At 40.5% G+C, this 26,985-nt stretch overlaps 1 protein-coding gene across 6 annotated transcripts in view; it reads right to left on the bottom strand.

Moving 5' to 3' along the window:
* Window positions 1–5,257: 5,257 nt before the first annotated feature.
* Window positions 5,258–26,985, bottom strand: part of PEX1 (peroxisomal biogenesis factor 1) — a 65,017-nt gene continuing 43,289 nt past the window's right edge. For 4 of the 6 annotated variants that reach the window (XM_036246925.1, XM_036246927.1, XM_036246929.1 and 1 more), the window contains 5 exons: window positions 26,271–26,447; window positions 25,337–25,567; window positions 24,092–24,289; window positions 23,697–23,827; window positions 5,258–5,526 (listed from right to left, as the gene is read on the bottom strand). In XM_036246925.1, coding sequence (XP_036102818.1) covers window positions 5,442–5,526; window positions 23,697–23,827; window positions 24,092–24,289; window positions 25,337–25,567; window positions 26,271–26,447 — 822 coding nt within the window. In that variant the 3' untranslated portion in view covers window positions 5,258–5,441. Of the gene's footprint in view, window positions 5,527–23,696; window positions 23,828–24,091; window positions 24,290–25,336; window positions 25,568–26,241; window positions 26,448–26,985 lie in introns of those variants that run through there. The other 2 variants (XM_036246928.1, XM_036246930.1) reach the window with 2 other exon arrangements.

Raw genomic sequence — 26,985 nt, 5'->3', positions numbered from 1 at the left:
TGTCTAGAGGATCTATCCAGTGATGCCAGCGGGGTGTTGAAGTCCCCTGCTATGATTGTATTGCTGTTGATTTCTCCTTTGAAGTCCTCCAAAAGTTTTAAAATATATTTTGGTGCTCCTATATTGGGTACATATATATTTATCAAGGTTATATCTTTCTGTTGGATAGATTCTTTCAATATTATGTAGTGGCCTTCTTTGTCTCTAGTTATGGCCTTCATTTTGAAGTCTATTTTATTGGATATGAGTATTGCTACCCCAGCTTTTTTTTCCTCTCCATTTGCTTCTAAGATTTTTTCCCATCTCTTCACTTTCAACCTATGTGAGTCTTTTGTTGTGAGGTAGGTCTCTTGTAAACAACATATAGATGAGTCATGCTCTCTTATCCAATCCGCTACTCTGTGTATTTTGATTGGAGCTTTTAATCCATTTGCATTTAAGGTGACTATTGATATGTACTTATTTATTGCCATTTTTGTTTATTGTGATTTTATTTTTCTTCCTATTTCTCCTACTAATTACAGCAGTCCTTTTAACATTTCTTGTAGTGCTGGTTTGGTGCAAATATATTCCCTTAGCCTTTTTGTTTGTTTGTTTGTTTTTGTCTGGGAAGCTTTAAAAAAAAGAGAAATACAATCTCAGATGTTTGTATTTTCAGGTCAAGGTATAGCCTGAAAATTAGGGATGTGTATGACGGCTGTATCCCTTATCTTTTGGAGCCATGCAGCCGAGAGTTGAAAATCAAACGCAGAGTTCGAGTCCACAATTTTATGGATTACATTGTCCATTTGGTTTGTAACCATGTCTCTTCTGGAAAAGTTAAGGCATTGGTTGGAAAAGAGTCAGCCCTTGATCGTTGGGATGGGGACACATGGAAGGATGGAAGGAACTAGATTCCTTTGAGTCCTACCCCTTAGTATTTGTCTTGACAGTGAAGCAGCTCCTGTGTCCCTTGCTGGAAGACCCTGAAATGCCCACGTCTGTGGGTATTGTCCTGCAAAGGCAGTTGACCCATGTTTTCCAATCCACCTGTTGTCAGATCCCAACATGTCCCAGGGGGCGAATAAAAGTCAAACCAGGAGAAAGCTTAGACAACGAAAGAACTACAGTATTTTGCTTTTTGAAATCTGAAGAATTTATGGGGAGATAGAATATGTGTGTGGGTGCTAGGCTAAGTAGTTGTTAACCTAAAAATAAAAGGCTAAAGTGAGAGGCACAAAGTTTTATTTGAGATCCAAAAGAATAGCTACTCTTTAAGTACAGATTCAGTTAGAAACCCAATATTTAGATTAGGGGGCAAAGGCATGAGGTATTGATGAGAAGGGGAAGGGGAATAATTATATGAATGCAAGGAAGAAATTTCTATAGGTGCAGATAAGCTAACATAGTGATACTAATTCTAAAGGACATCTTTAATTTTCAGTCATGTAGTCATATGTTTTCTTGCTATCTTTGCAAACAGTTGTTTGGGACACAGTGCTGTATTAGGCCTAGTCCAAAGGTTATTTTGCCCAGTTTTAACATTCCAAAGGTTTGAGGGGTAAGGCATGTCGGGAACTTCTCTGGGATGGCAGTTCTGACTCCATTTTATCTTATTTATTATTATTATATTTTTCCCATTGATTTTTAGAGTGGAAGGAGGGAGGGAGAGGGAAAGAGATAGACAGACAGACAGAAATCAATGTGTAAGAGACACATCGACTGGTTGCTTCCTGTACATGCTCTGATCAGGGCAGGGAATCCAACCTGTAACCCAGGTATGTGCTCTTGCGGGGAATCAAACGCGCGACACTTTGATGCGTAGGCTGCTGCTCTAGCCATTGAGAAACACTGGCCAGGGCTCTGACCATTTTTAAATGGCTCTGTTTATATTATTTTTTACATTGGGAAGAACATAATTATTGGTCAAGCTTAACATATTAATGCACTGAACTCTTTTATTAATGTACTTAATATCTGGTTCAGTGTGTTGCATCAGCATTCAGGGATGTTCTCATTGATCCATGGTTGATAACTGGGACTCAGACTCCTACTCACACTGAATAAAGGTGAGATGCCTGAAATATCTTGGTGTAATATAAAGAAAGAAAGTTGAAAGACTTTGTGAGATAGGTATGTTGAGTGAATGAATGAATTGCATACAACTCGCCAACTTACCACCACCCAACTCTGTCCCCCAAGATAGTGGGGGTGTCAGCACTCCCTTAACGAGGCCTTAAGAAATATATTATGTATTTGTTAGGATTCATTTTGGTTATAATAGGAACCCTACCCAGAGAAATAAGCATGGGGTTTATCTGTCTCAGGCAGAAGTCTGGTAGGACATCCAGGGCTGCTGAGTCAGCTCAGGGCTGCCCTCTGGGAACCAAGCTCCTTCTGTTTTCTTGCTCTGCCATCAGCTGCCTGTGGTTTTCACCCTCATGTCTGTGAGATGGTGGCTGCATCTCCAGACACTGTGCCCTTGTTCTAGGAAGGAAGCCCATCCTAGGGACTTCTACCCACCGACACTCTTGCCTAGAACTACGTCACAGTCATGCATGGCTGCAATGGAGATCACATGACTCAGTAATTCACTTTCCAGGGAGCACAGGAAGGCCAGGGAGAGGGTGTTGGAATGGATGCTGAAAGAGTCGGTCTATAGAATCTGCAACAGTTGGTGGGGATGCAAGTGGGAGATGCTGCCGTGGAAATGGGCTGAAAGTGGGGACGGCTGGATCCTGGAGGAGCAGAGCTCAGGTGGCTGCCGGGTGGGAGGCCCGGCGCATGCGGCTTCCATATTCAGTAGCAAAGCCTGCGCATTCATTACATTGGTCTGACCTGCAGGGGTCTTTGGTGCTGCCTACTTGTGGGTTCTTAAGACCAAAATTGATGGTTCTACTTGATGCTTATGATTTAAAAATCTGTTAGTGAACAAAGGCCTGATTTGCGTTATCTCACAAGACATGGCCCCTGACCCAGTTCTCTGGTCTAGGTCAGACCAAGAATGAAGGAGAAGCCAGGTATCTAGGCAAAGGGTCCTTCAATAACGTAAGTATTTGCTATGGAGCTTCCTTCCTCTGAGTCTTCCCCGAAGCCACTCACCAGGCCATTTCCTGGGTGTCCTGAGAAATAACAGGACATTCTGGGGATTATCAGATACTGGGTCTGCACTAGTGTTAATTCCTAGACACTCAGAACTTCACCGTGACCTAGGCATTACTGTCCTACTCAGGGGAACAGCCCTGACAATCAGTGGAGACCGGAAGTCCTCCAAGGGAGCACATTTTCTGAGCAACGTGTCTGTACCATTCTGCCATGAGGTAAAGATGGTAGAAATATCTGATAGAAATCTATGCTGCTTCCTAGACAGTGTCTAATGACTTAACCAGTGGATCAGAGATTCGGAAAGGTATAGCCTGAGTTCTTGGGCGTGGCTGAGTGAGACTGTCCTATGTGAATGCTTGGCTAAAAGTCCTCTGCTTTTAGTGATCAGGTGTGCTAGATGACCGCTCTACAGATGCCCATCAGCCCTCCTCTCCAGCTGCCTGCTGCTTGTTTACTGGATTCATGAGCAAAGTGGCCACAGGGCCAGGGCTGGGTTGAGGGGGGTGTCTGTGTGTGGCCTCTACAATGTGGATTTCTGTTCACCAAGGCTGACTTGACTGTCCATCTATCCTAACAGCCTACTTGTCAGTAGCAGGGACCAACCATGTAGATGCCCGGGGGAAACCACTGTACCTCGTGGGAGGCTGTGTCTTTGTCCCTCTTCTATCAGAGAGGGGGCAGGCATTTGTCCTCCCTGGAAGGGACACGTTCTGGATTTGGATTTGCTTTGTCCTTCGAACTTGTGTCAATACCATCTTTCATGGACTCACTACCTGCTTTTATGTTTTATGTTATGCTCTCCTATGATACTTGCTTCTGATCGTGAACATTTCTTTACAGTGAAAGGTAAGGTGGTGCGCTACTCTTGGAATTCACTGGACTTAAACACCCGCCACCCTGAAACAGCTGGCTTTTGGGGAGACGGCTCTTTGCGAGGCTGGAGTACTGTTCTGCAAGGTGCAGGAATTTAGTAGATGCTGTGAACCGGTGATCACTGCCTTGGTTCAAGGATCTGGGGGCCAAAGTGCAAGAGAGATGGCACTTCTCAGTTAATACCTCGCAGCGACCCCAAAATCTTTGCTTCTACTCCATGCCTCGGCTTTGTCGACTTAGAGGCTTGCTTCTACAAGGGCACACTGGTGACTCCAGGGGTTTAGCAGGAAAGGGCATGATGTGGGCTGAGTGAATGGAGAAGTACGATGGAAATCTGCGGCAATGTTGCGCACCTATGGTACACCTTAATGGAAGACTTCTGTGAGCTTAGACCACCAATGGCCGAGGGGAATGAAGGATTAGACGGACCATCCCACCTTATAAAGCTCTAGTCCACTGATGTGTTGTCTGGAGCCAGGGAACATGTGAAAAGAATGGAAGACAGAAGTAAACATGACCAGCCACGGCCTCATGGTTAGCTGCAGAAAGGGCAATGGTTGCTGCCTGTACACTGTTCTTTGCTGTCTCATGTTCCTTATATATACATTTTACCGAACTTTCTCCCTTTTCCTTTCCCTTTCCCTAGCACTACTATACAGTTTGTTTTGATGGTGGCTGACTTTACAATGTAGGTCATAGATTAAAGGATATCGAGAGAGAGTCACAGTGAAGCTGGAGGAAGAATGGACATCATTCAAGATCCTGGCCTTGGAGCTGGATGGAGTATATAGGGGGAGATGATCTCATTTCGGGTATAGGGAACAATTACATTTATTTGAATTTTGTGTAAATGCCACATTGCTGATGTAACAAGAAAAGATAATTGGATATCTTATTTCCAAAACAGTCAAGAAGTTGCTACACATAAAATTTGTCAAATGCAAGAAAAATGTTGAATATGCAACTGTGAGTTCTAAGAAATGCATTTAATTACATTATCTATTATCCTTTCTTCAAATGAGAAAAATTACACTTATTTGGCCAGTATTATTTCATTAAAGATTTTTTAAAAATATTTTTTCTTTATTGATTTTAGAGAAACATCAATGAGAGAGAACATTGACCGGCTGCCTCCTGCATGCCCCCCACTGGGGATTTGGCTCACAACCAGGGCATGTGCCCTGACTGGTAATCAAACTGGCTTCCTCTTGTTGCATGGGTTGACGCTCAACCACTGAGCCACACTGGCTGAGTTCATTAAAGAGTTAATATAGATTTATAGGAAATAAGATACAAAATCTGTTATAAATACCCCAATTTATTATACAGTATTAATCTCAAGTAGTCCTGATCATTACATAACCACAGGTTTACAAATCTTACAGATTAAGTTAATTTATTAAATTAAAAAGAAATTTACAGACACCATTTTTACTGTTACAACATAGGAACAAGTCTCTCACACACAAATTCAGAAGTGTATTTTATGCTAGAGTTACTTTCTGTCCAGGTCGAAACATTGTTCCACTTTGATTTTTCCTCTTCTTTGGATTTTGAAAGTTTTCATACCTTAAAAAAAAAAAAAAGATAATATTTAGTACATGTAAATGCTAAAATAACAAAAGACAATGGATTGTTTTCAAACAGAATTATGTTTTAAGAAACAGAAAAAAAAGTGTTTATAACAGAAATTAAAGTTCTTACAAATATATTTTCAGAAGTTGAACACCCCACTAGAAAAAGGAGCAAAGGGATTACTAGACAATTTAGAAAAGATAAAATGGAAATGAATATAAAAATATAACCTTTATCGTTTTAATCAAAGACATATACACTTTATTTTATTTAAATTAATTTATTTTTGTTACAGATGTTTCTCCTTTTCCCCCCTCCCCACCCTGTCTCCAGCTTTGTTGTCCATGTCCGTTGTTCATGCATATAAGTTCTGTGGTTTATCTTCCCCCACCACCCCCTCTTCTGGGGATAGTCAGTCTGTACCCCACTTCCACGTCTCTGGGGCTACCCCATTCCTCAGACTGTTCTGTTCATTTTATTCCACAAATAAGTGAGATCAGACATATACACTTTTTTTTTTTCTTTTTTTTATTTATTTTTTTGTTACAGATATTTTACCTTTTTACCCCATTGGCACCCCCCACCCCCCCCTCCACCCTGTCCCTGGCTTAGTTGTCCATGTCCATTGGTCATGCATACATGCATATAAGTTCTGTGGTTTATCTCTTCCCACGCCCCCACCCCCCATCCCCTCTTCTGAGGGATGTCAGTCTGTGCCCTACTTCCATGTGTCTGGGTCTACTGTATTCCTCAGACTGTTATGTTCATTATATTCCATATATAAGTGAGATCATGTGGTAGTTGTCTTTTTCTGCTTGGCTTCTTTCACTTAGGATAATACTTTCCAGGTCCCTCCATGTCGTCTCAAAGGATAAGAGATCTTTCTTTCTTACCGCTGCATAGTACTCCATTGTGTATATGTACCACAGCTTTTTTATCCATTCGTCTACTGGTGGACACTTGGGCTGTTTCCAGATCTTAGCTATTGTAAATAGTGCTGCTATGAACATGGGGGTACATATATCCTTCCTGATTGGTGTTTCAGGCTTCTTAGGGTATATTCCTAGAAGTGGGATCACTGGGTCAAATGGAAGTTCAATTTTTAATTTTTTGAGGTAGCACCATATTGTTTTCCATAGCGGCTGCACCAGTCTGCATTCCCACCAGCAGTGTATTAGAGTCCCCTTTTCTCCACACCCTCGCCAACACTTGTTTGATGATTTGTTGATGGCGGCCATTCTGACAGGTGTGAGGTGATACCTCATTGTTGTTTTAATTTGCATCTCTCTGATGATTAGTGATGTTGAGCATTTCTTCATATGTCTCTTGGCCATTTGTATGTCCTGTTTGGAGAGGTGTCTATTCAGCTCCTCTGCCCATTTTTTAATTGGGTTCTTAGACATATACACTTTTTAAAAAAATCCTCACCCAAGGATATTTTTCCATTTACGTATATTCAGAGAGAGAAACATCGACTGGCTGCTTCCTGCACAACTCTGACCGGGGACGGAAACACAACCAAGGTACATGCCCTTGACTGGAATTGAACCCGCAGCTCTTTGGTCTGCAGGCCAATGCTCTAATTGCTGAGCCAAACTGGGCAGGGCGAAGACATATACACTTTTAAACAAAACAATGTTCTCCAATCAGCCAAGATTAGAGCAATACCGTGACATTGAATGTATTGCCGTTAGAACTACATTAGGATTTCTGGAAGGCAATAGATTTCAAGCCTAACATGATGTGAGAGCCCTGGATACAATTCTGCCTCTGTCCCAGTGAAATGATTAGGGATATGTGCAAACATTCAGCTCCAAGAATGTGAATGATCACATCGCTTATAAGTGAAAAGCTGGAAACAAAGGTCCCAAATTGAATGTGTGGCATAGCTATATTACAAAATGTGTCAAGAACAATACCGTAGTAACATTTAAGATGTGGAAGGATGTTCGAGGTGAATGGACAGACGAAAGGGGACTGCTATACAGCAGTGTGTGCAGCATGTCTTATTTTAGTGAGAGACATCTGAGCATACAAATAAATGTGCTTTGGGAGGCAGAGAGATTAAGGGAAAGTTGTTCTCTCATTTTTCCTTCTCTCCGTTTTTTCTACATAAGTACATATCACTTATGTATGTTGAAGGGGAGCAGAATCCTACCCCAGGGAATCCAGACCCACCAGACTCAGGAGAAGCTTTTTACGGCCCCCTCAACGGTCTAGGAGAAAACAGGAGCCTGTGCCAGGAGCATCACCAGGGGACCCTATCTGAACGCCCGAGCTGTATGCGCAGACATCCGTCAGCACACATCTCCGCTCGTCTGCTGTGAATCGCCTTCCTCCCCTTTCCCCTTTGAAGCCCTAGCACAGAAGCTTCAACTGCCTTTGAGTTTCATATTTTTATGAGGCTCCCAAAGGTACAAAATTAAACATTTTTCTCCCGTTACTCTGTCTTAGGTCAATTTAAGTTGACCAGCCAAAGAACCCTAGAAGGGAATAAGGGACTTTTTTTCTACCTCTCCAGTTTGCTCACCAGCGGCTGCAGCCAGGAGATCCTGGGACTCTGAGAAGAGCCAGCGGAAGGTAAGAATTGTTACCTCCTCAGGGTCCAATGGAAGCAACCGCGGGAGAGTTCTTTTCCTTTTTCTAAATTTAGATCAGCAGGAAAAAACATTTGTGTGAACTAGTTCCTTGGGTAGAGCAACTTGGGTAAAGATTTGTTATACATTCTTGTTTTCTATTGATCCATTTCCTCTCTTTGTCTCTGTCTTTTGTGTCATTTGTCATAAGGAGGAAAATCCTAGGGCAAAAGGCACACAGGTCCTGTAAGCCTGTGGTTAGAGCCCGTCCTGCACCTGTTTAGACAGACTTTGCTGTGAGTGTCCTATACAAAAACAAACAAGGTTTTCCTCTCGTCTTGTTCTACATGTTGAGAGCTTGGCTTTGTGACCAATGAGAAGATTCTCTGGTCTATGTCAGCCAGAAGATGCAGGTTTGGGGTTTATCTGCCGGGCAGCCAAAGAGACTTGGTCTGAGACATGAAGTGACTAGTGGCCTCTCTGTCCAACTGTGCCAGCTCTTAGGGAGTTTGTCTCAAGAGGTCCTAACCCATAAGGGGCCTTTGTTGTCTCAACCTTCATGGTTTTGTTAGTGCTAAAAAGTCCCATGCCAGTAGTGCCTCGCGGCATCTCATGTTCTCACGGGAATCAGAGACACTACACTGGTTTTATCACCTATGACATTAAGGTCTTTGCTTTCTTTGACTAATTCTGGAAGTAAACCTGGGGGATCTTGTGAGGGATGTCTCTTTTGGGACACTTCTTAAATCCATGGTTAAGTCACAAAAAGGCTTACTGGCTTGAATCACTATTAAAATTAATACAAGATCCTATTTGTCAATGATCAGATGATGGATCCTTTGAATTGGGAAAACTTCAAAATTTGAAAAAACTTTAGGGAGCTCTCTCATGCTAAACAATTGCCTTACTGACACCCATGGAAAGATGACACGTGGGCGTATAACAGCTGGCCTTAGGGACTCCCTTAACCAGATGAAGGAACAGAAATAACCACATCCAAGGGTCAATTACCCTTCTCAAGTCCAGCCCTGTCTGCCTACTTTTCTTCCCCCAGTTACAGTTCACTTCCAGTGTTTTGTCTTAGTTTCAGGTGTGCAACACAGTGATTAGACAATCACATACTTTACAAAATATTCCCTCCAATATTTCCAGCACGCACCTGGCACCATACATGGTTACTACAGTATTATCGACTATATCCCCATGGCTGTTTTGTAACTGCCAATCTGCACTTCTCAATCCCTTCACCTTTGTCACCCAGCCTCCCCCATCCCCCCTTTTATAGCAACCATCAGTGTGTTTCAATTTTTTTGTTCTTTGGATTCCACACATTCGTGTGGCATTTGCCTTTCTCTAGGTTCATCCATGTGTCACAAATGGTTAAGACTTCATTCTTTTTTTATGGCCAAGTAATATTCCGGTGTAGATATGTACCTGTTTTAACTTCCCTACAGGATTTACAGCTAGCACTCAGGCCTGGGGGTTATACAGGTTGCTCGTGTAAATGCTGAAAGCCAGGATATGAATTTAGAAGAATCATGTCCTTTGTGGATGTATTTACCTGTATATTCAGAACATCCTAACAAATATAGAGAGAAGTCAGAAAGACTACTATCTATTAAACCCTGCTCACAGAGACCGGCCGGTGTGGCTCAGTAGCTGAGCATCGACCCATGCACCAAGAGGTCGCTGGTTCAATTCCCAGTCAGGGCACATGCCCAGGTTGTGAGCCTGTCCCCAGTGGGGAGCATGCAAGAGGTGGACAATCGATGTTTCTATCTCTCCCACTCCCTCTCCCTCAAATCAATAAAGAAAGGAAAAAAAAACAGGGACCTTGATTGGCTGGTGAGGGGTTTTCTTCCCCACCGTAATTCTATAGTAGCTCTCAGACAGGCCAGATGGTTCAGGGGCTGAAAGAAGTGACAATAGAACATTTCCCCTTTCCAAGGTTCAACTGTACACTCAGGAAAGAAAGGAAAACGTTCAGAGGACTTGCTAAACACTTTACACAGGCATCTTTTGGTTTCCATCTTAAAACACACTGTTGACCGCTCACGAATTAACTCGTGTTCGCACTTGCTATTTCAATTTTTGAAACTCAGGGTAATATAGGATTATTGTATTTGTGACTCTTTGCCCTGAGGGTCGAAGTCTGAAAAACAGCACACTGTTCTATATTGTTGAAGTAGTGAGGGGATGGACACCTGCTAGTTCAAACGAGTGCAGCTCAGAACCTAACACCACTTCTGGTGCTTCTAAAAGAGCTCCTGACATTGATTCACCTTTAGGCTTTCAGGACAACTAACAGACCACGTTTTAGAAAAAAATAGTCACTGGTATAAAAAAAATCCAACCACAACGTGTAAAGTGTGAGTTTCAAAAGGTGATTGCTATACAGTATACCACACCAAAAAAATTACTAAAATATACAATATGTACAAAGTTTCAGTTAAATTCATTATGTAAAGTATACTGAAGTTTATTTAGATTGTTTCACTTTCACACGCAATTACAAAAAAATAGCTGGTGACATGAGATAACTTCTGCGTAAAACTGCCAGTCAACAATGTGTTAACTGAAAACTTGCAGGTAGCTGGATGGTCAGCCCTGTGATAGCATTCAGGCTGCATCTAGTTCTCTGAGGAGCTAAGACTGTCATTTTGTCAACTGGAGTCTTTGCCAAACCAGAAAGGTGGCTTTAGAAATATTCCAAAGTCCACCTATTTTTACCAGCCTCCAAACCTACTCTATTCCTCTCGAAATGCTTACAGATATTAATAGAATTGTCCTAAAAAAAAAAAGGAAAAATTTAAATAGTAATTATCCTAGACTTCTGATAACAGAAACAAACCTCACAACTCCTAGGAGAAAACTTGCATTCTTTCCCTGTCCCTTGAAGATGTAAATCTTACCATGTCTTTGAAATATAAATTTAAACACCTCAGAAGATAACCCAAACACCGCCCACAGTCACCTGAGACTAAAAAGGACTTTCTAAGGGACTGCTAGAGAAGCTCCCTGCCACAAAGCTAGTCGTAGCTCCATACGATGACGTATCAAGGGCAAATACAAATCTCGGAAGTCTTCTCCACAAATAAGTAGTAAAAATCTTGGGCCATTTGAGCGGGTAATCTTAACTTGTTCTACCAGAGACTCCATTTGAATTCAACTTTTATTTATAAACTAATGAATTTTTTTATTGTTGTACCTGGTTCATGGCTAAAATTTTGGAATGGAAGCTATAGGGTTTATGAATGTCTATGTATATGTGATACTTTCCTCCATCCAGATGGTTCTGCCAAAATTAATTTGTAAAAAAGTTCTACTTAACCAGCTTAAAGCAAAAATAAGTACTTATTAAATTAAATATTTCTAAACTCTCAAGAACATAATAGAAACTAACCCAAATGCTTTTCAAATTTATGTGATCTGGAAAAATCTTTGTTTAAAAAAAAGCTAATTTAAGTTTGTTGGTTTAATTACAATAGGCATGTTATTAGCATTTAATATAATGCAGATATACAACTTTTATTCTACCTTGGTTTCTTAGTCAAAGAAGCTCATGTTACATTTTTCACAAGTAATCTAAATATTACTTTTTAAAAAATAAATTACACTTCCGGTCAAGATGGCGGGTAGGTAAACGCGGTATCGCGTCCTCCTACAACCACATCAAAGTTACAACTAAACTACATAACAACCATCATTCAAAACCGCCTGAAATCAAGCTGAATGGAAGTCGTACAACTACGGAACTAAGGAAAAAAAAAAAGCAGCTACATCCAGACCGGTAGGAGGGGCGGCAGGGGCGGCGGCGCGAGGGGGGACGGCGGAGCGCGCAGCGGCGAGACGGGCTGGTCCCACACCCAAGCGTGGTGGATAAAAATCAGGAGGATCCCGCGGCTGGGAAGGTCCTTCCTGAGGACTGAGGGGTCCCCGTCCCACACCAGGTGTCCCGTTCAGGGTTCCACTGCCAGGAAGAGAATCCCCATAACTTCTGGCTGGAAAAACCAGCGGAAACTGAGGCTCAGGGAAGCTGAAGCGGCTGGAACCCCAGGCAGCTCCTTAAAGGGCCCGCGCACGGACTTATCGGACTCTCTCCCTCTAAGCTCGGAGGGGAGGCAGCTCGAGGGGCACCAGAGACACACAGGGAAGAACTGAGCTGTTTGGCACTTGAGCGAGAGCTGGAGAGGGGGCTTCCTCGGGGACAAATGTGCTGTCAGAGGCCTTTGTTCCTTTGGTGAGCCCTTCCCGGGGCGGCAGACAGAAGCCATATCTGGGACTCCAGCAACCTGGCTCACACTGGTAGCCCCGCCCTACTGACTCCCTGAGGCCCCGCCCCGCCACACAACTTTCAAGCTGTTGCCACTTGCTTAACCATAGGATTGGCCTGTCTTGGATCCTGCTTCAGGTTTTTCCTAAATTCTTTCAAACGAGCAGCACCGGGTCTCAGCGAGCCCCATACCTCTCATTAAGTAATACACAGAAACAAACACAGGGAGGCAGCCAAAATGAGGATACAAAGAAACAGGTCCCAAATGAAAGAACAGAACAAAACCCCAATAAAAGAACTAAGCGAAAGGGAGATAAGCAACCTAACAGATACTGAGTTCAAAATACTGCTTATAAGGATGCTCAATGAACTTAGTGAGAACCTCAGTGAACTTAGGGAGGGCATCAAGAGCATAAAAAAGTACCAGTTAGAAATCATGGATACACAGTTAGAATTAAAGGAGGCATTAACTGAAATAAAGAATAATTTACACAGCTTCAATAATAGAGTATGTAGATCCAAGGAGCAAACCATCGATTTGGAATATAAGGAAGCAAAAAATCCCCAATCAGAAGAGCAAAAAGAAAAAAGAATCCAAAAAAATGAGGATACAGTAAGGAGCTTCTGGGATAACTTCAAGCGTGCCAACATTCGCATCTTGGGGGTGCCCAAAGGAGAAGAGAGAGAACAAGAAATCGAAAACCTGTTTGAAACAATAATGGCAGAAAACTTTCCTAACTTGGTGAAGGAAACAGACATACAAGTCCAGGAAGCACAGAGAGTCCCAAACAAGATGAACCCCAAGAGGCCCACACCAAGACACATCATCATCAAAATGCAAAAGGTTCAAGACAAAGAGAGAATATTAAAAGCAGCAAGAGAAAGGCAGCTAGTTACCTACAAGGGAGTTCCCATTAGGCTGTCAGCTGATTTCTCAAAAGAAACTTTGCAGGCCAGAAGGGAGTAGCAAGAAATATTCAGAGTGATGAAAACCAAGAACCTACAACCAAAATTACTCTATCCTGCAAAGCTGTCATTTAGAATCGATGGACATACAAAAACTTTCCCAGACAAGAAAAAGTTAAAGGAGTTCATCACCACCAAACCGTTATTATATGAAATGATGAAGGGTCTTTTTGAAGAAAAAGATAACATGTATGAACAAACAAAATGGCAATGAATACATATCTATCAACAATGGAATCTACAAACAAAATGAACAGGTAGAACAGAAACATTCTCATAGATACAGAGAACATTTTATTGGTTGCCAGTTGGGAAGGGGAATGGGTGAAAAAGGTGAAGGGATTAAGAAGCACAAATTCATTGCTAGGCTGACAAACCTCAAAGGGAAAGGGGTTGGGGGGGTGGGAAGAAATAAACCAAAGAACTTATATGCATAACCAATGGACACAGACAATAGTGTGGGAAAAGGTGGGAGGGGGGCGGGAGTGGGGAGGAGGGGGTCAATGGGGGAAAAATGTGGAACATCTGTAATACATTTTACATCCAACAATAAAGATTTGGAAAAAAAATAAAATAAAATAAAATAAATAAATAAATTAGCCCTGGCTGGTGTTGCTCAGTGGTTACAGCGTTAGCCTGTACACTGAGGGGTTTCGGGTTTGATTCCCAGTCAAGGGCACACACGTACCTGGGTTGCAGGCTTGATTCCCGGCCCTGGTCTTGTGGGAGGCAACCAACTGATGTCTCTTTCTCAAAAAAGTCAATTAAATGTTCTTAAGAAAACTTTTCAACAATAACTATGTTTTATAAGGTCTACTTGAATAGTTTCCCAAATCTCATTGGTAACTTATGCCCTTAGAGTTTTGCTAATTTAAATGATGGAGGTTCATTGACTATCTAGTTCATTTTTAAATAAGATAAATACTGAAACACAACTGAACATAGGTTTATCTACTTTGGTTGGTTTCTTATTACAGAGAAACAAAATATTTGAACGTATTAATAAACATGTCCTATGCTACAGTGAATAATTATACTATTTGAGGGTTATGCTTCTAGAAAGTGGAAATCTATGAATACATTTAATAATCTACAGAATGCTGATGTAATATTTCACAACTACTGGAAATTAAAGTTTTCAAGGGTTAAGGATTCTGATTAATATATGTAATTAAAACTACAAGAAATAAGAAAAAACAACTCTGCACACAAAGAAAATAAGGTTGTTTTGGGTAAAAGGTATGAGGGCCCTTGCTAGTGTGGCTCAATTGGTTAGAATGTTGTCTTGTACACCAAGAGGTGGCAGGTTTGATCCCTGAACAGGAGGCAACTGATCAATGTTTCTCTCTCTCAAATCAACTAAAAAAAAAACAAAAACGGATACATGTTTAAAAATGTAAACAGGAGGATCGGAAAAATGGCGGCAGAGTGAACAGAAGCTACACAGACTGTCTCCCAGAACCAAACTGGAATTACACCTATAACACAGACAAATTGACGGAAAAAAGCAACAGAAAAGCAGCTTGCAGGGACCATATAACCAGGGACACTGACTCGATCCTGGTAGGCTTGCGAAGGCGTGACATGGGGGCTGGGAGCCCAGGGTAGGCAGCTCTGCAGCGGCCTTAGCTGGGAGCAGCGCCCTCGGGTCACACTCCCAGGTGGCTCCACAGCGCAGCCGGGACAGAGGCTGAAACAGCCACAGCCACTCACCTTGGGCTCCGGCAGAGGGAGGGCGGACTGGAGCTCTGTGGGGACACTCGGGATTTGGAGGGCGCTCAGAGCTTTTGCTGAGTGGCAGCCACGCAGGACGGTGGCCATATTGCTCCTTCCCAGGGCTCTGAGGAGAGGCAGCGGCCCCTCCCTCGGAGATCCAACCCCACCCTGTGGGTTATTGAAGTGCTAATTGAGGCTCACTAACGACCAGCATCTGCCCCACCCTCGGGAAATCCCCTTGTGCTGAGCACCTGAGGGAGTTTTTCATTCAACTGACAACCCAAAACTCATCAAGTAACCTCGACCACTAGCCTCCAGGCAAAAAGCTAGAGGATAACAGTACCTTTCCTGGGCTGGCAACTTTAACCAGGAAAGTAAGACTTGACAGTGGTGTTTAACGTGGGTCCTCCCTCGCTCATCTAAACACAGGAGAGGGGGAGCCACAAACAGCAGAACACCAACACCCAAGGGAAAACTTGACAGGCTCCAAAGCCCACTATGATAGCCAAAATGGTGAAACAGAGAAACAGAAGCCAAATGAAAGAACAAGAGACCTCCACCGAAGATGAGATCAATGTGGAGCAATTAGGCATGTTAACAGAGCTAGAATTCAGAGCCATGATCTTGAGGAAGCTGAACAGTACGAGTAAGGACATAGAGACACTGAAAATAAGCCAATTGGAAATTAAAAACCAACAAGAAGAGATAAAAAATGACATATCAGAAATGAAAAACATATTGGAAGGTTTAAAAAGCAGAGTAGAGGAAGCTGAGGACCGGATCAGTGAATTAGAAGACAGGGTAGAAAAAATCAACCAATCACAAAAACAAAAGGAAAAAACGATTAAAAAACACGAAGACAGCTTAAGAGAACTGTGGGACAACTGGAAACGTAATAATATTCGCATCATAGGAGTCCCCGAAGAAAATGAGCAAGGGATAGAGAATATATTCAAAAAAAGTGACAGAAAACTTCCCTAATTTGGTGAAAGGAAGAAGGCATTCAAGTTCAAGAAGCACAGAGAGCCCCAAGTAAGAAGAACCCAAACAGGCCCACACCAAGACACATTGTCTTTAATTTTTGGCATTTTAATTACTAAGAGAGAATCCTAAAAGCAGCAAGAGATAAGCAACAGGAAACCCCATAAGGCTCTCAACTGACTTCTCACAAGAAACACTACAGGCCAGAAGGGAATGGCATGAAGTAATCAAAGTCATGAAAAACAAGAATCTGAATCCAAGACTACTCTACCCAGCAAGGCTATCATTCAAAATAGAAGGTCAAATAAAGAGCTTCCCAGACAAAAAGAGGCTAAGGGAATATATTAGCACCAAACCAGCACTGCAAGGAATGTTAAAAGGACTGCTGTAATTACCAGTAGAAATGGGAAGAAAAATAGAACCACACTAAACAAAAATGGCAATAAATAAGTACATATCAATAATCACCTTAAATGTAAATGGATTGAATGCTCCCATAAAAAGACACAGAGTAGCTGATTGGATAAGAAAGCATGACTCATCTATATGTTGTTTACAAGACACCCACCTCACAACAAAAGACTCACATAGGTTGAAAGTGAAGGGATGGAAAAAATTTTTCCAAGCAAATGGAAAGCAAAAAAAAGCTGGGGTAGCAATTCTCATATCTGATAAAATAGATTTCAAAATGAAGACCATAACTAGAGACAAAGATGGCCACTACATAATATTGAAAGGATCTATCCAACAGGAATATATAACCTTGATAAACATATATGCACCCAATATAGGAGCACCAAAATGTATTAAAAATCTTCTGGAGGACTTCCAAGGAGAAATCGACAGCAATACAATCATAGCAGGGGACTTCACCTCGTTGACAGCACTGGATAGATCCTCTAGGCAAAAAATTAGCAAGGAAACAGACTCTAAATGAAGCACTAAACCAAATGGATTTAATAGATATCTACAGAGAATTACACCCCAAAACTACAGAATACACATTCTTCTCAAATGCACATGGGACATTCTCAAAGATAGACCACATGATAGGACACAAACTAAATCTCTACAAGTTCAAGAAGATTGAAATCATATCAAGCATCTTCTCAGATCATAATGGCATGAAACTAGAAATCAATTGCAACAAGAACATGCAAAGACATTTCAACACATGGAGGCTAAATAGCATGTTATTAAACAATGAATGGGTCACCGAGGAGATCAAGGAAGAAATTAAAAACTTCTTGGAAACCAATGAAAATGAACACACAACAACACAAAATCTATGGGATGCAGCAAAAGCAGTTCTGAGAGGGAAGTTCATAGCACTACAGGCCTACCTCAAAAAACAAGAAAAATTTCTAATTGACTGTCTAACCTCACAACTTAAAGAATTAGAAAGCAAACAAAAAGAAAACCCCAGAGCAAGTAGAAGGAAGGAAATAGTAAAGATCAGAGCAGAAGTAAATGACATAGAGACCAAAAAAAAGCAATTCAAAGGATCAATGAAACAGAGCTGATTTTTTGAAAAGATAAACAAGATTGATGGACCCTTAGCTAGACTCACCAAGAAACAAAGAGAGAGAACCCAAATACACAAAATCAGAAATGAAAGAGGAGAAGTAACAACCAACACCACGGAAATACAAAAGATCTTTAACAACTACTATGTACTATGAACAACTATATGGCAACAAATTCGAAAATCTAAGCGAAATGGACAAACTTCTAGAAACACACAGACTCCCAAAACTGGACCCGGAAGAGATAGAAAACTTGAACAGACCAATAACAACTACGGAAATAGAAGAAGTAATCGAGACTCTCCCAGCAAACAAAAGCCCAGGCCCAGATGGTTTCATGGGGGAGTTTTACTGAACATTCAAAAAAGAACTAACACCCGTTCTCCTCAAACTATTTCAAAAAATTCAAGAAGAAGGAAGACTTCCAAACACGTTCTACGAAGCCAGTATAATTCTAATTCCAAAACCAGAAAAAGACACTACGAAGGAAGAAAACTACAGGCCAATATCCCTGATGAACATAGACGCCAAAATCCTGAACAAAATAATAGCAAATCTGATCCAGAAATACATCAAAAAAATTATTCACCATGACCAAGTGGGATTCATTCCAGGGATGCAAGGCTGGTACAATATTCACAAATCAACAAATGTGATACACCACATAAACAAAATGAAGAATAAAAACCACATGATCATATCAATAGATGCTGAAAAAGCATTCGACAAAATCCAGCATCCATTTCTGATAAAAACGCTCAGCAATGTGGGAATAGAGGGATCATATCTCGACATAATAAAGGCCATATATGAAAGACCTACAGCCAACATCATACTCAGTGGACAGAAACAAAACATTTCCATTAAGAACAGGAACAAGACAGGGATGCCCACTTTTGCCACTCTTGTTTAACATAGTACTGGAAGTCTTCCCACAGCAATCAGACAGTAAGAAAAAATAACAGGGATCCAAATTGGAAAGGAGGAAGTGAAACTGTCATTATTTGCAGATGACATGATATTATACATAGAAAACCCTAAAGACTCCATCAAAAATCTACTAGACTTAATACATGAATTTGGCAAAGTAGCAGGATACAAAATTAATGTCAAGAAATCGACGGCATTCTTGTACACCAATGATGAACTCACAGAAAGAGAAACTGAAAAAACAATCCCATTTACTATCGTGCCAAAAAAATTAAGATACCTAGGAATAAACTTAACCAAAGAAGTAAAGGACCTATTTGCAGAAAACTACAGGTCATTGAAAAAAGAAATAGAGGAAGATATAAAAAAGTGGAAGCACATACCCTGTTCATGGATTGGAAAAATTAACATCATTAAAATGTCCATACTACCCAAAGCAATCTATAGATTCAATGCAATCCCCATCAAAATACCAACGACACATTTCACAGAACTAGAACAAATACTTCAAAAGTTCATATGGAACCAAAAAAGGCCCCGAATAGTCACAACAATCTTGAAAAAGAAGAACAAAGTAGGTGGGATCACAATACCAGATATCAGGTTATACTACAAAGCGACTGTAATCAAAACAGCCTGGTACTGGCACAAGAACAGGCAGATAGACCAGTGGAACAGAACTGAAAACCCAGAAATAGACCCAAAGCAATACGCTCAATTAATATTTGACAAAGGTGGCAAGAGCATACAGTGGAGTAAAGACAGCCTCTTTAATAAATGGTGTTGGGAAAATTGGACAGCTACATGGAAAAAAAAGAAACTAGACCATCAACTTACACCATACACAAAAATAAACTCAAAATGGATAAAGGACTTAAATGTGACCCGTGAATCCATAAAAATTGTAGAAGAAAATGTAGGCAACAAAATTTCGGACATCATACGGAGCAGAATTTTCACTGATACATTACCTAAGGCAACAGAAACAAAGGAGAAAATGAACACATGGGACTACATCAAACTCAAAAGCTTCTGCGCAGCAAAAGAAACAATCATCAAAATGGAAAGGCAACCCACTGTATGGGAGAACATCATTGCCAATGATGTATTAGATAAAGGGTTAATTTCCAATATATATAGAGTGCTCATACAACTCCACAAAAGGAAGACAAAGAACCCAATTAAAAAATGGGCAGAGGAGCTGAATAGACACCTCTCCAAACAGGACATACAAATGGCCAAGAGACATATGAAGAAATGCTCAACATCACTAATCATCAGAGAGATGCAAATTAAAACAACAATGAGGCCCTGGCCTGTTTGGCTCAGCAGTTAGAGCGTCGGCCTGCAGTACGGAGAGACCCGGGTTCGGTTCCCGCTAAGGGCACGTACTTCGGTTGCGGTTTGTCCCCGGCCCTGGTTGGTTGTGCAGGTGGCAGCCACTCGATGTGTCCCTTTCACATCGATGTTTCTCTCTCTCTCTCTCCCTCCCACTCTATCTGTACAAAAAAATGGAAAAATGTCCTCAGGTGAGGATAAAAAAAAAACAAAACAAACAACAATGAGGTATCACCTCACACCTGTCAGAATGGCCGCCATCAACAAATCATCAAACAACAAGTGTTGGCGAGGGTGTGGAGAAAAGGGGACTCTAATACACTGCTGGTGGGAATGTAGACTGGTGCAGCCGCTGTGGAAAACAATATGGTGTTACCTCAAAAAATTAAAAATTGAACTTCCATTTGACCCAGTGATCCCACTTCTAGGAATATACCCTAAGAAGCCTGAAACACCAATCAGGAAGGATATATGTACCCCCATGTTCATAGCAGCACTATTTATAATAGCTAAGATCTGGAAAACAGCCCAAGTGTCCATCAGTAGATGAATGGATAAAAAAGTTGTGGTACATATACACAATGGAGTACTATGCAGCGGTAAGAAAGAAAGATGTATTATCCTAAGTGAAAGAAGCCAAGCAGAAAAAGACAAATACCACATGATCTCACTTATATATGGAATATAATGAACATAACAGTCTGAGGAATACAGTAGACCCAGAAACATGGAAGTAGGGCACAGACTGACATCCCTCAGAAGAGGGGGTTGGGGGGTGGGAAGAGATAAACCACAGAACTTATATGCATGTATGTATGACCAATGGACATGGACAACTGAGCCAGGGACGGGGCGGGGGTGGGGTGGGGTGCCAATGGGGTAAAAAAGTTAAAATAACAAAAAAACCAAAAACGATCATGAAGTAAAACAACTGAATGTTTTAGAATGGAAAAAGGGACCAACTAAATGGATATAGAAAGTTTGAGAGATAATTTTACTTTGTGTAGTCAAGCTGGCTAGATTGGAATAACATTTATTAAAAGGGTTTTAAAAATTAAACTTAAATACTTTTTTTTTAATTCTCACCCGAGGATACTTTTATCTTTAGATAGAGAGAAAAACACTGATTGGTTGCCAGGGACCGAACTACAACTGAGGTATGTGCCCTTGACCGGAATCAAACCCGAGACTCTTGAGTGCCAGGGCCCATTTTTTTTTTTTTAATCCTCACCTGAGGACATTTTTCCATTTTTTGTTCAGATAGAGTGAGAGGGAGAAACATCGATGTAAAAGGGACACATCGAGTGGCTGCCACCTTCATGACCCAACCCGGGACAAACTGCAACTGAGGTACGTGCCCCTTAGCAGAAATCGAACCTAGGTCTCTCTGGACTGCAGGCCGACACTCTGACCACTGAACCAAACCGGTCAGGGCCCAGTCTTTAAACTTGGAAACATTGTAAACAAAAAGTACCCTTTTCCTGAAGCTCTGAAAACTGAATATGAACAACTTTATACAAACTTTCCAGAAATCACATCAGAATATACACAATCTTTGTGCCTGTTGCTGGGTGGACCAGTCAAAGTTTACCTGGACACCCAATGACATCATCAGAGACATTCAACACCTAGAAATCTTACCTGCCAGCCCTCAGAACGGGTTTATGCTCTGCTCTAATCATTAACCTTTGTTTTTCTTTTGTTTCCACAGAAATACCTCTTATAAAATACCTGACTGCCTGTGCAATGTAGGCCTAACTTGTGGAATGCACCTGTATCACTGCCTCCTGCAATGAGACACACTGTTGAACTAAAGAGACCTATTCTCAGGACTGACAGGCTGCTTCAATCAGATGGTACAATCTACCAAATCAACTTTTGGACTATGAAACTCTTTGGGGAAGCAGAAACTGCCATTTTGGCATCAGGTGCATCATTTTGAGCTGAAGGGAATAATCAAGACTGAGGAGAAGCTTTATACTGCTCCCTTAACTATCTAAAAGAATTTAAACAGGAGGCCTGTACCAGAAAGAGAGCTGTTACCAGAGGTAACTTTTTTTTAATCCTCACCCTGAGGATATTTTTTCCACTGATTTTTTTTTTTTTTAGAGTGGGAAGGAGGGAGAGAGACATCAACTAACCTCCCTGCATGACCCCTAACCTGGGCTGGGGATCAAACCCATGACTCTTTGGGTCAAGGGCACCAGAGGTCTTTTTAATCTGAGACCTATCTTCCAGAGCTTAGGATAGTAGTACATAAGCCTCAATTATCTAACTGCCTTTGAGTCTCTCTTTTTTAAATACTTTTTCCTTATTGATTTTAGAGAAAGAGGAAGAGAGAGAAATATCAATGAGCGAGAACATCGACTGGCCACCTCCCGCATGTGCCGACGCTCAACCACTGAGCCTAACCGGCCGGGCTGAGCCTTATTTTTATGGGGTTACTGTAAGCATGCAATTACATTTGTTTTTCTGTTAATCTGTTTCATATAAATTTAATTATTAGACCAGCCAAGGAATCAAGAAGGAAAAAACGGAAAATTTTCTGCCCTTACAATGTACATGCATACCCCAAAGTACTGCAAAATTAAACAAGAAAGAGTTATAAATTCTAAAGAACAGGAAAAATCATTTGAGTTGATTCATTCACCTAGAATGGTCCTAAGTTACTACAAAGACAATTGCAAGAAGCCTATAAGTCTAAATGTGTACAAGTGAGTAAACCTGAATGTATTTGAGATTAATAAAATACAAATTATTTAGAAAGCAAAACATTTTTCATAAATTTTTGCAAACTATATATTGAAATTTTAATTTTCTTTTTATTTCTTCAAAGCTCTTGAGCACTGACCCTCAGACCAAAATGGTTGCATGGGGGACAAGCAATTGATATGTCTCTCTCCCTTCCACTCTATCTAAAAATCAATGGAGTCCAGCTGGTGTGGCTCAGCGGTTCAGCATCGACCCATGAACCAAGAGGTCGCTGGTTTGATTCCCAGTCAGGACACATGCCCAGGTTATCGGCCTGATCCCTAGCGTCCCGTTGATGTTTCTATCTCTCTCTCCCAAATCAATAAAGGAAAAAGAAATTTTTTTTAATCAGCGGAAAAATATCCTCAGATGAGGATTAGAAAAAGTTCTTAACATTAAATAATTCGTTAATTCAAATATAATCAAATGAATTGGTTAATAAAAATTCATTCTTGACTTCTATACTCCTGAAGTTTTTGGGTGTTTAAATGCATAGCTGCTAAACAAATTTCTGAATTGGTTTTTATATTTTTAATCCTCACCCGAGGATATTTTTTTGCGTTAATCTTCAGAGAAAGAGACACACATTGATTGGTTGCCACTCGCACAACCCCAACTGGGGCCGGGGACAAACCGCAACCGAGGTACGAGTACCCTTGGCCAGAATCAAACCCAGGACTCTTTGGTCCGCGGGCTATGCTCTTACCACTGAGCCATACCGGCCAGGGCTGAATAGGTTTTTAAATATTCAAAATATTATTTGTGATTTTAAGTAACTTTAAAAGTATAAGTGGAGCCCTGGCCGGTTTGGCTCAGCGGTTAGAGCGTCAGCCTGCGGTCCCGAGAGACCCGGGTTCGGTTCCCGCTAAGGGCATGTACCTCGATTGCAGTTTGTCCCCGGCCCTGGTTGGTCGTGCGGGTGGCAGCCACTCGATGTGTCCCTTTCACATCGATGTTTCTCTCTCTCTTCCTCTCTCCCCCTCCCACTCTACCTGAACAAAAAATAGAAAAATGTCCTCAGGTGAGGATAAAAAAAAAAAAAAAGTATAAATGGATAACTGTTCCTCTAATAATATCTATACTCATAAATCAGAATCTGTTACTCACAGTTCAGCAAAATTCTTCCAGTCATCTTCCGTAATGGATGGCCTTGTGTGACTGAGTGCAGTCATTAAATTCGACTGACTAATGGCCAGACTGCTTTTGACTGGTCCTGGTTGGTGAAGGGAGTCATCCTCCTTAATGAAAAAGATAATAAAAAATTACCTTAGAGACATGATTAAAAAGCAGCAGTCCAAGTGTTATTTCTTTTTGTCAGTTTTTCAGGAGACTGTTCCCTTTTTGATAAGACTACTAAAACTTGTTTGAAAGCCAGAAGCACATAGCAATTTGACTGATCAATGTGTTTCAGTCTGCTTACAAATATAGCTCTTTAAAAATGAAATAAATATATATTTAAAAGTTTTTACAATGATAATGGGAGGGGGAGAGAAAAGCCATACTCCACTTTGGCTCCGGTATCTGCTCTTAATAATACTGATTTCTGCTCTCAGTTGATCTCTTTGTTCCTGAGTAAGTTCTTGGTAACCTTCTTGTGAAGCTGTTCTGAACATTGGAGGTCGTGAAAACAACTGATCTTTCCCAGGAACTCCAGGAGAATCCTGAGTCATGGAGCTTGGTGCAGACAGGCACTGTGAGCTCTGCAGAGGTAGGTATAACAATGAGAAAAGGAAAAATAGGAGAGAAAAGAATGTATTTATCAAAGATAAAGTTAAAAATCTTAAGCATTAAAACCTTAACATGGATAAGCTTATATTTTATTTAAGTGAAATTAGGCAAATTGTTCATATTCTATAAGGTCATTTATAGCTATGTTATTGAACCAACACAGAGTGAAAACTGCCACAGCACAAGGTTCTTTTAATGCTTTGTTATTAAATCCACCACAATTATGCCCTAGGGATAGATTCCAAACAAGCTCTATTCTTAGTTTTCAACAAATATAAGGCTCTGAGACATTTATAGAAGAAATACAAAACAGAATTAAAGACTAGAATTAAAACAATAGCTTATTATTCTTAGGAATAAAAATTGGTCACTTTTATATTTCTAAAAACCCGAATGAAGCAAATTTATAAAAACCAAAAAAAACTAACCATATATATATACACACACACACACACATTATATACAATAAAGTAACAGCAAATCACTGTTAATCTTTTGGATATGTGTGGAATGCTATTTTAATTTAGAAAAACAGAGGTATTGCCCATATTTAATCTAAAATTTTTCCTTGAACTATTATTGCTACTCATAATGTTTTTACTCAGCTTATACTTTCCACCAAAAGTGTTACAGATACCATTTTGTTGTCAAAAAAATTTTTGACATTAATATACCAAATGTCTCATTATCCTTAAGTGTTCTACAATAATAGAATTTAAGTTTAATATAAAATGGATCTGCTACTAAAGATGTCTGAGAACCAGTGATGGGGATAAACCTGAAAGAAACAAACTGGCTACTCTGGCTCCCCCTTGCTGCCAGCTCTGTCTTAGATTTCTCACCAAGAAATGAAAATGACTAATCAGTGCAAGTTAGGAAAACAAGACTATTTCACTGAAGAATTAACCAATCAGAAAAAAAAAAATGTGGGGCTGGTTAAGAGAAAAATCACTGTCCGACTTTACATCAATATATGGCTTTATATCTCAACACTATACAATGACAACTGCACCACACACCAAGTCAGAAGAGGTTCCATTTCCAAGTTCTGATTCGTAAGAGCTTCCAAAGTAGAGCCGGTACATATTGAATTTGGACTCATCTGGAAGCATCTCAGACATCTCTAGAGAAACAAGGGAATGCTCTAAGCCACACTCCCCCTCTCCCGCTGAATCATCAGAGCCACTGCTGTGGTTAAGAAAAACCATTGAAGACAGACTTAAGTCACTGTCAGAACTGGAGCTTCCATCCTAAAACACAAAAGGACAACTAGTTGTAAAGATCTAAATAATACAACTCAGAAATAAACAACACAACACATTTTTTGAGGCATTTTTCAAAAAAAGCTCGTATTCTCTAATGGTTCTGAAGACAATAAAAATCTATTTTAAAAAGACTAAACAGGCCCTGGCCGGTTTGGCTCAGCGGTTAGAGCGTCGGCCTTCGGTTCCCGCTAAGGGCACGTACCTCGGTTGCAGTTTGTCTCCGGCCCTGGTTGGGTTGTGCAAGTAGCAACCACTCGATGTGTCCCTTTCACGTTGATGTTTCTCTCCCTCCCTCCCTCCCTCCCTCCCTCCCACTCTATCTAAACAAAAAATGGAAAATGTCCTCAGGTGAGGATAAAAAAAGAATTAAAGTATAAAATTAAAAACTCCAATATTTTTCTAGTTATCTAATTTATGACATCCCAATTTAAATAATATCCTTCCACACGCCAACATATTTTGCCAATAGTAAGGTAATATTAAAGAAAAAGACACCAAACTCTTCATAATTACAAATTCTCCACAAAGCCAATATTCCACCTAGGGAACATTTGACAAAAGGTGAATTTTTATACAGTTTTTCAGAGTTGCTTAAAAATAGGACTTTTTTTTAAGGTTGAGATTTTGATATTTAACGTTTCTTATCATTCATAAAACACCTTAGTGACGATCTCCTCATATAACTCACTGGGAGTCCACAGGACAGCAGCCTTCCGTGTAAGGCCTCCAACTGCGCATTATAAAGTAAAGCTTTCAGATCCGCTCCCGTGAAGGAGTCAGTTACTGAGGCCACATGCTGAAGGTCCACGTCAGCCGCCAGAGGCAGAGAGACACTGAGAACTTTTAAAATTTCAAGACGTGACACCTGAAGGGAGAAAAACAAACTGACTTAAGCAATAAAATATGAAATATTACTTTAAACTGTGTATCATGTTTTTTAATTATAAATTAACTTTACATATCTAATAAGCTTTACAAGTTGAAAAATGTACCACCAGTCTACTGTCTATCCTCCTTGAACTTTTTCCCTAACAGAAAGAACATAGGGAGGAAAATGAATGAAAATCAACATTAACTATTCGGTGTAAATCATTTCTTACTCAGTGCTTATTTTCTAGATTTGTGCAAATGTGCTGTGAAAGTGTTTCAAAAGGAAAATTAAAATAATGTAAATAATCTACATGTGACATATTTAGATATTTATACCTTTGGACTAATTTATTCTTTAGTTTCTAAATTTGGGAATAAGAGTTAGAACAACACAGGACTAAGAGCAGTTAAAAATTGTATCTTTATGTAACCTGCTTACATGCTTACTGGTTATAGCTTGATTCTTTATCAGAGTCTGTTTTATTGGAATAATAAAGTGTGTGATCTTTAAACACAGGGAATGTGGACATGCA

This window comes from Molossus molossus, unplaced genomic scaffold (assembly GCF_014108415.1).
Source record: "Molossus molossus isolate mMolMol1 unplaced genomic scaffold, mMolMol1.p scaffold_m16_p_7, whole genome shotgun sequence".
Lineage (NCBI taxonomy): Eukaryota > Metazoa > Chordata > Mammalia > Chiroptera > Molossidae > Molossus > Molossus molossus.
This window is presented reverse-complemented; position numbering and strand designations above follow the sequence as displayed.